The sequence below is a fragment of the Apodemus sylvaticus genome, chromosome 1 (genome assembly GCF_947179515.1).
Source record: "Apodemus sylvaticus chromosome 1, mApoSyl1.1, whole genome shotgun sequence".
Classification (NCBI taxonomy): domain Eukaryota; kingdom Metazoa; phylum Chordata; class Mammalia; order Rodentia; family Muridae; genus Apodemus; species Apodemus sylvaticus.
In genome coordinates this window covers 191429426-191437735 of record NC_067472.1, presented here as the reverse complement: position 1 = coordinate 191437735, position 8310 = coordinate 191429426, and the positions used below count along the sequence as shown (strand labels likewise).

The 8310-nt window shown below is 48.9% G+C and overlaps 1 protein-coding gene across 1 annotated transcript; it reads right to left on the bottom strand.

Annotated features, from left to right (window-relative positions):
- Positions 1–24: 24 nt before the first annotated feature.
- On the bottom strand, positions 25–6889 carry Tmem150b (transmembrane protein 150B). Its single transcript, XM_052170038.1, has 6 exons — positions 6219–6889; positions 5853–5912; positions 5705–5772; positions 5187–5314; positions 2303–2486; positions 25–489 (listed from the first exon to the last, which is right to left on the bottom strand). Exons 1-6 carry the CDS (start codon positions 6284–6286, stop codon positions 281–283), a joined length of 717 nt encoding a protein of 238 aa, XP_052025998.1. The 5' UTR covers positions 6287–6889; the 3' UTR covers positions 25–280.
- Positions 6890–8310: the final 1421 nt, after the last annotated feature.

Genomic DNA, 8310 nt, shown 5'->3' with positions numbered 1-8310 from the left:
AGCAACAACAACAACAACAACAAAAAAAATAAATAGCCTTGATCAGGGACAGCCGCCTGGCCTTCGTGTCTCTGTCCTGGGGTCCTGATCACGGGGGCAGGTGGGGGCCGGGATGCCGCCTCTCTAAGCACCGAGCACAGGGCCAATTCACTGAGCGTTCATCAGACTGTCCACATCAGCCTCCAGCACACGGTTGGCTGAGCCTGGGTTGGCTGAGCCTGGGTTGGCTGAGCCTGGGTTGGCTCCATCGTTTGTCCTCTGCCAGCAGCATGGGGTCAGGTCACAGCACCCTTTCCATCTGTATGTTTGGAGGCCCAGAGGGCGCTTGTGGGAGGCTGGAGTCCAGACGGGTCTGTAAGTGCAGGGTGCAGCCCTGGATGCCGGCGAAGTCCACGGCATAGAAACCAAACAAGATAAAGAGCAGCATGGCCACCGTCCACTCGCAGATCGCCGAGGCAGAGCGCATATGGCGGGAGTGCAGGACAATCACTTCACACCAGAGTCAAGGTCACACTGCACATGCCAGGTTCCCTCAACTCCTTAAAACTTAAACCTTTTGCTACTGGTGGTGCCTCAGGAAGAGACAGATGGAGCTCTGATTTCTGGGAGTCTGAATCTACACAGTGAGTTCCAGGCCAGCCAGGATTCCTGTGTGAGATCTTACCTCCAAGGGAAAGAAAAGAAAAAGAAAACAAACAACTTTTCTCCTTAGCTTACTTACTTTCAGAGGCCCAGCCCAGAAGGGACAATGGTTTCTTCTTTTAAATATCTTTTTTTGTTTGTTTGTTTTGGGTTTGTTTTTGGGTTTTTCTTTTTTTTTTTTTTTTTTTTTTTTTTTTTTTGGTTTTTGTTTTTGTTTGTTTTTCGAGACAGGGTTTCTCTGTATAGCCCTGGCTGTGTCCTGGAACTCACTCTGTAGACCAGGCTGGCCTCAAACTCAGAAATCCACCTGCCTCTGCCTCCCAAGTGCTGGGATTACAGGTGTGTGCCACCACCGCCCAGCAATGGTTTCTTTCTTGTTGGAACCTCACCAGTCCCCTTCCCGTCCTCTCCCTTTCTTCCGCCATCATTTTCTAACAACGTACACCTCTTTTCCTTATGTGTGTGCTATGTGGAGATCAGAGGACAACCTGAGGGAATCATCCTCTCCTTCCACCACGAGAAGATCTAACTCAGTACATTTATTTACCTGCTCAGGCATCCCTTCCTTCTATGCATGCTTTGCCTTGGTGTTTGTTTGTTTGTTTGTTTTTCCAGATAGGATTTCTCTGGGTATCCCTGGCTATCTTGAAACTTGCTCTGTAGACCAGGCTGGCCTTGAACTCAGAGATGCCCCTGCCCCTGCCCCTGCCCCTGCCCCTGCCTCTGCCTCTGCCTCTGCCTCTGCCTCTGCCTCCTGGGTGCTGGAACTAAAGGCCTGTGTCACCACTGCTGGAATCTACGGATGCTTTTTTTTTTTAATGTACTTTTTCTCATCCATCCGTAAGTTATTCTTCTCTAAAAAATTTTACTAAAGTACCCAGTTTTTTGGAAGGGGCCTGGGTATTGAGCCCAGCACCTGTCTGAAGTAAGCCCTCTACCACTGAGCTAGCTCATCTTTAGCTTTTTTATTTATTTGTTTGTTTATTTATTTATTTATTTATTTATTTATTTATTTATTTATTTATTTTGGATTTGGTTTTTTCAAGACAGGGTTTCTCTGTGTAGCCCTGGCTGTCCTGGAACTCGCTCTTTAGACCAGGCTTGCCTCAAACTCAGAAATCTGCCTGCCTCTGCCTCCCAGAGTGCTGGGATTACAGACGTGTGCCACCACTGCCCAGCTCATCTTTAGCTTCTTGATACGGTCTGCCTGGCACAGAAATTATCCTTCTGCCTCAGCATTCCTGGTGCTAGATTACAACTGTTCACCTCAGCCTCAGCTACCTGCATCCTCAGTGAGAAAACCGAGGCACTTCAGGGATGTAAGAAACCAGCAGAAGATCCCCTACGTAATAGATGAAGAAATCAAGGTTCTGGGAAACCAATCTGACCTCAAAGTCAGTCCACTACACTTGTTTTGTTTCTGGGACAAAGGCCTACCACATAGCCTAGGCTGACCTTGAACTGACAATCCTCCCTCCCTGGTATTAGGATTACAGGCTTGTACCACCATGCTGGGTTCCACTTTCTGCATGGGAGCTGATATCCTGAATGGACACTGAGGCCCAAACACATGAAAGGGACACCCACTGTGGTACACAGCAAAGGGAACAAGCCCAGAGAGAAGCCATCTTTGACCAGTCCTCACCCCTAGGAAGGATACTGGCTATGATGAGGAGGGTGGAGATGCTGCAGAGGCTCAGGCGCAGAAGCCTAAGCCAGCGGGGCCCAGGGTGGGGCAGGCCTTTCATCCACCAGGACAGAAAGAACTGCAGCCAGAAGTACAGGTTGCCCAGGATGAAGGCCAGAAAGGCCCCTGCCAGGTGTGTGGGCTTCTGGTTCTTCTCCTGGGGGAAGGGAGGAGAATTGAGAATAAAATTATGGCAATGGCAGGAGAATGATAGGAAGAAGAGACTTTGAATCAGTCCAACAGTTATAATTGAAAGCGCAAATCCCAGGATGGGTGGAATAGCTCAGCTGGTAAATGCTTTCAAGGAGCTACAGAGGAAACAGAAGTAACATCTAAAAGTTGTCCTCTGGTCTCCACCCACATACTTGGCACATATATACTTCCTCTTCTCTTCTTCCTCACCCCAACCCCTCCCCCCCCCCCCCCTCTCTCTCTCTCTCTCTCTCTCTCTCTCTCTCTCTCTCTCTCTCTCTCTCTCACACACACACACACACACACACAGAACCAGCCAACTTATCACCAACTGTCAGATTTGGCACTTTGGCCCTTATCAGCACAACAAAGCAATCATAAAAATATTTTTGTGTTTATGTGCATGCCACATATCCTGAGGCCAAAAGAGGGTGCTGGATCCAGTGAAAACTGGGATTGTAAGCAGTGAGTGCTAGGAACCAACTTTGGGTCTTCCAGAAGACCAGTAAGTGTTGCTATGAAATGGCTCAGACGTTTAGATTTCAATTCATTGCTAGGTCCTCAACCCTCGGTATCCACAAAAGCACCTCCCACAGAGTAGATGCTCAGAAAACATGCATAGAATCAATTTTGCATTCTCAAAGTGGGGAGAGGTACAGGTACCCCAAAGGGAAAACCTTTGTTTATTAGTTTCAGGAGGTTTTTTGGTTTTGTTTTGTTTGAGACAGGATCTTCCTGCTTCTTTACTCTGACTTCTGGATGAAACCTAGGCAACCCCCTACCTAGCTACAACAGTCCCAGCCCTGAAGACAGGGTCTCACAGAGCCCAGGCTAGCCTCGAACTCGACATGTATGACTCCTCCTAATCCTCTAGCTCCCAAGCACTGCAGTAATCGGTTTGAGCCCAGCAAAATTTTGGGGTTTTGTCTGTTTTAAACATTTCATTGTTTTGTGGGGGCAAGGAGGGATCACACATGGAGCAAGTGTGGAAGTTGGAAACTAAGGTGGCAGAGTCAGCTCCCTCCTTCTGTCATCTGTGTTCTGAGGGCCGAACTCAGCTTACCGGGCTCAGTGGCAAGGGCCTCACACGCTGACCCATCTCAACAACTCCCAAACTTTGATACTTAACAGGTGAAATCTTCTCAGCTATGATAATGGTTTGTGACTTACAGAAACACATGCTAAAATAAATATAAATAGGTTTTTTGGTTTGGGGTTTGGGGGGTTGTTTTTTGGTTTTTTGTTTGTTTGGTTGGTTAGTTAGTTTTTTGAGACGGGGGTTTCTCTGTGTAGCCTTGGTTTGTTCTGGAACTCACTCTGTAGACCAGGCTGGCCTAGGACTCAGAGATCTGCCTCCCTCTGCCTTCAGCATGCTGGGATTAAAGGCATGCGTCATCATGTTTGGCATAAGGCTTTTTTTTAAATGCTACAGGTGATAACACACATACACACACACACACACACACACACACACACACACACGTCATCTTAGCTGATGCAGGAAGATGCTGAGAGAATTCAAAGCCACTTTTGGCTATATAGTAAGTTCCAGGACTGCCTCAGCTAGAAACAAACCTTGTTTAAAAAAAAAAAAACATGAAAGATCAGGGTAGTGGCACTACGTATAATGCCAGCACAATGGAGAAAGACACAAGAGAAACCCAAATTCAAATTCGACATAGATACATAATCAGATTGTCTCAAATAACGTCATGGAGAGAGAAGAAGATGGGAGAAAGGGCTTTGGACGTTCCTTCGAAAGGCACACTAATAATATTAGAGACTGAGAAGGCAGCTCAGTCCATACAGGATGTTCCTGGGTTTGGTTCCCAGTGCCCCATAAAACAGCAGTGGGGTTCACTTGTAATCCCAGAACTCAGGAGGTGGGGGCAGGAGGTCTAGGGGAGTTCAAAGCTATCCTCGAATACATAATGAGTTCTAGACTGGCTGTGACTACTTGCCACCCTGGGGGGGGGGGGAGGCCTTAAGGAAGGAATATAATAACAGTAACATAGACATAGGTTGAGACATAGGAATGAATGAGCAAGCAAGCAGATGAATTAAGAAAATGACCGTGGAGGCAGTCTGAATATCCTGGGGTCTCACCCATCCTGTACTTCCCCATTTTTCAGCAAGAGGCTGGACATCAGAGACAGAACATAAAATACTGTAACAAAATAGACCAGTGAGATTTTTCTTATCCTTCGTCCAGTTCATTCATTCTAAAGTTAATCTACAGATAGATCTTCAAGAATGCCGGAACTAGAATCAGTGAATCTCTGGGCATTTCTGACCACCCACAGATAAGCTAGATTGCTCTAGGGTACAGGCAACGGGAACTAGATAGAATTCGGGGCGATTCTGATAAGACTCATTCATTGTACCACACAGCGATTAAGTTCATGACAAATGAGGCAGATAATGGTGTCTGCAATAAAATTCTCCCAACCTCCGAGGGTTCCACAGGGTTCTGAACACACAGCCTCAACACATACAGTACGCTCCATAAAGCCCTCTATAGTACAGGAGTCTCGAGAACTACAAATCCCAGAAAGCCTTGCGAGCCCAGTACACAGAAAGAGCCACCAGAAGCCGCAGGAAACATAGGGAAATGTAGTCCAGTTTTCCAGCGGAGGGCCCCAGGTTGTCTCCCAGCGCATCTCACCTGGAAGTTGCCTACTATGGAAGTACCCAGGGCACAGAGGATCCCTGACCACAGAATTAGCTGGTTTTGCCACGTTTTGACGCCCCAGTCCCGGAGTTGGTGATAACGCACAATGCAGATCCAAACAGCTAGGAAAGAGACGTGAGCAAGAGTCAGACTCATCACAGGATTCGCAGCTGAAGGGGAGGATTTGAAACAGGAAAAGGCTGGTGTCGGGAGTTAAACGTAGGATAAGGGAAGAAGAGATTTGGAGGTACAAGGTTTGGAGGGAGAAGGGCTGGGATCTGGATTCCTGGGTTTGAGGAAGAAGGGCTGGGATATGGACTCAGAGTCTGAGAGAAGAAAACTGGGGTCTAGACTCCTGGGTGTGAGGAAGGAGGTCTGGGGCCTGAACCTTGGGGTCTGAGGGAAGAAGGCTCCTGGCTGTCGGGGAAAACAGTTGCTCTGATCTGGAGAAGGAGGAGATAGGGACCCTTGATACAGCTTTGGGCTGGCAGTAAAAGTCTGGAAATACTTACCTAGAGCAGCTCCTATATTGAGGACTTGGCTGAAAATGCAGCTCTGGGGAGCATAAGAGCCACAGTTACTGCAAAAGAGGAACAGGGTCATCCTTTGGTTCCTCCCAGACAAGACCCCCCACCCCTTCACCCCCTCAGCCATAACAACCTGATAAAGGGGAAGCCGTTGTCGAGGTCCACAGAACCGTTAGCCACGGCGATTGCAAAACTGAGACAAGAGGAATATAGGAAGTCAGTAAGGGGGTCTTGTGGACAGCTTTCCTTTCTGTTCGCCAAACAAAACAGTTCACTGTGTTAATGGACTTCTGGCCCTCATCCTTTGCCACAAGAAGCCATCCAAAACCAGCTGTCTTCCCTCAGACCCAAAAATCCAGACACTAGCCCTCCTCCCTCAGACCCTGGAGTCTAGTCTCCAGCCCTCCTCCAGGAATCTAGCCCTCCTTCAGACCCCAAAGTCCAGACCCCAATCTTCCTCCCTCAGACCCAAACAACCTTTAGGACCTCTGCTACTTACACAATCCAGATGCCAGCTATAGCCCACAGAACTAAGATGACAGGCAGCAAGGTCATGTAATTCCACATTGCAGTAGAAGGGAAGCGGCTGGGTCTCCTCAGCAAGCAGTCTTTAGGCGTGTGGTGCTGAGGACAGCCACCTGCTTCTGTGGCCACACTGGCTGGGAGACTGATGCAGGCCTGCCCTTGCTCAGGGCTCTTTAACCTATCTTCCTCAGACCTAATCAACCGGTGTTTGTCTGTTTTCCTGGCTCGTCACTGCCAGCTCCCAGGCTCCGGATTCCCTTAGGGCCCTCACCTTTCCAAGTTCCCTCAAATTCTCTCCACTTCCTTGATACATTTAGATCTGAGTGACAGCACCTGGAGAGAAGGGCTTTGATTCCAGGTGTGGCAAAAGAAAGCAGGCCTCCTCATTCCCGGAGAGGCAAAGTCCGGCTGGGTGTGTATGAGATACTAGGCCTTGGATCTAATCAGTAGTCACCTTCTGTAAGCTACCAAACCACCACTTCCTGTCTCAGATTCATAAAAGGGACACCCTCACTTCAGAGAGCCCCTAACTTCCTTCCTACAGTTTTGTGGGTTCAATGTCTAAATCACCTGGTACCTTAACCTACCCACAAACTGCATACAGCCCCTGGAATACATAGACATGTCACTTCTGAAGTTCAGCCACCATTACCTACTTGCAAATGCAGCTCTCTCTCTCCCTCCCTCCCTCCCTCCCTCCCTCCCCCCCCCCTCTGGTTTTTTGGATTTGGTTTTTTTCGAGACAGGGTTTTTCTGTATAACCCTGGCTGTCCTGGAGCTCACTGTGTAGACCAGGCTGACCTCAAACTCAGAAATCCGCCTGCCTCTGCCTCCCAAGTGCTGAGATTAAAGGTGTGTGCCACCACAGCCCAGCTAAATGCAGGTTTCTTTTCTGGATTCTTCTATAGCCCCGGCTGACCTGGAACTGGTGATGTCCCCATCCTGTCTCAGTCTCCTGAACAGCTGGCGTTACACTCACGTACCACTAGGCTGCTTGTCCGTTCTGTGTTTGTGTTTTCAGGTTCAGTCTTTTGAGTCTCTTGATGTGGAATCTTGGTAACCCCACCCCACATTCTCCTCTCCTCTTTCCTTCCCCTCCCCCTCTCTTTTTCTGATCCGACAAAAGTTCCCCAAAATGGGCAGGGTGTGGGTGGGAAAGGAGAGAGTGGTGATGAGATGCGTGCCCTCACGTGGCGCTACATGCCCTCACACACACACCCCAATGAAATAATAGAAATGATAATAATAATTAGTGCCACGCCTTTAATCCCACCACTCAGGAGGCAGAGGCAGAGGCACAGGCAGCCAGCCTGGTCTACATGGCAAATTCTAGGACAGCCAGGGCGTCATGGTAACAGCCAGGGCTACCTAGAGAAACCCCCGTCTCAAAAGCCAACTTATAATGACGGCGATCGATCGACAGGATACCGGCTGTCAAGCCGGACGGGAGAGCTTGAGTCCTGATTTCATCTCTGGGACACGCATGCTATGGAGAACTGGCGACTGAACTTCACACTCATGCTATAGCACAGGCAAAAGAAGCAAAGCAACATTTGACAATAATCATCAAAGCCAGCTGCCGTCTTCCTTCAAACCTTTGTTCCCGTCTAGTACCCTCCTGTTGCGGTCGTATCTCCATCTTCAGCTGAAGCGTCAGGAGTCTAAATCCTTTCTTTTTCTTTCCCCATAAGCACCCACCCCCTCTTTCTCTTTGTGCGGGGGGGGGGGGGTGGGGGGTGGGGGGGGTGGGGGGGTGGGGGTGGGGGGGGTGGGGGGTGGGGGTGGGGGGTGGGGGGGGCGCAGAACTCAGAGATCCGCCTACCTACCTCTGCCCCCTGAGAGCTGGAATTAAAGGTGTTAGGCCACTATACCTGCCTAGATTTTCCTTTAAAAATAAAAAAAAAGAATCATTTATTTCATGTATGTGAGTACACTGTCACTGTCTTCAGACACAGCAGAAGAGGGCTTCAGATCTCTTTACAGATGGTTGTGAGCCACTGTGTGGTTGCTGGGAATTGAACTCAGGACCTCTGGAAGAGCAGACAGTGCTCTTAACTACTGAGCCA

Bases quoted from the DNA above. Each gene is read 5' to 3' on its own strand.
- Tmem150b (XM_052170038.1), bottom strand. From the start codon at position 6,286: ATGTGGAATTACATGACCTTGCTGCCTGTCATCTTAGTTCTGTGGGCT. The intron at 5,913-6,218 runs GTAAGTAGCAGA...CTCTTGTCTCAG, and splicing joins ATAGCTGGCATCTGGATTGT to TTTTGCAATCGCCGTGGCTA. The intron at 5,773-5,852 runs GTTGTTATGGCT...CCTCTTTTGCAG, and splicing joins AACGGCTTCCCCTTTATCAG to TAACTGTGGCTCTTATGCTC.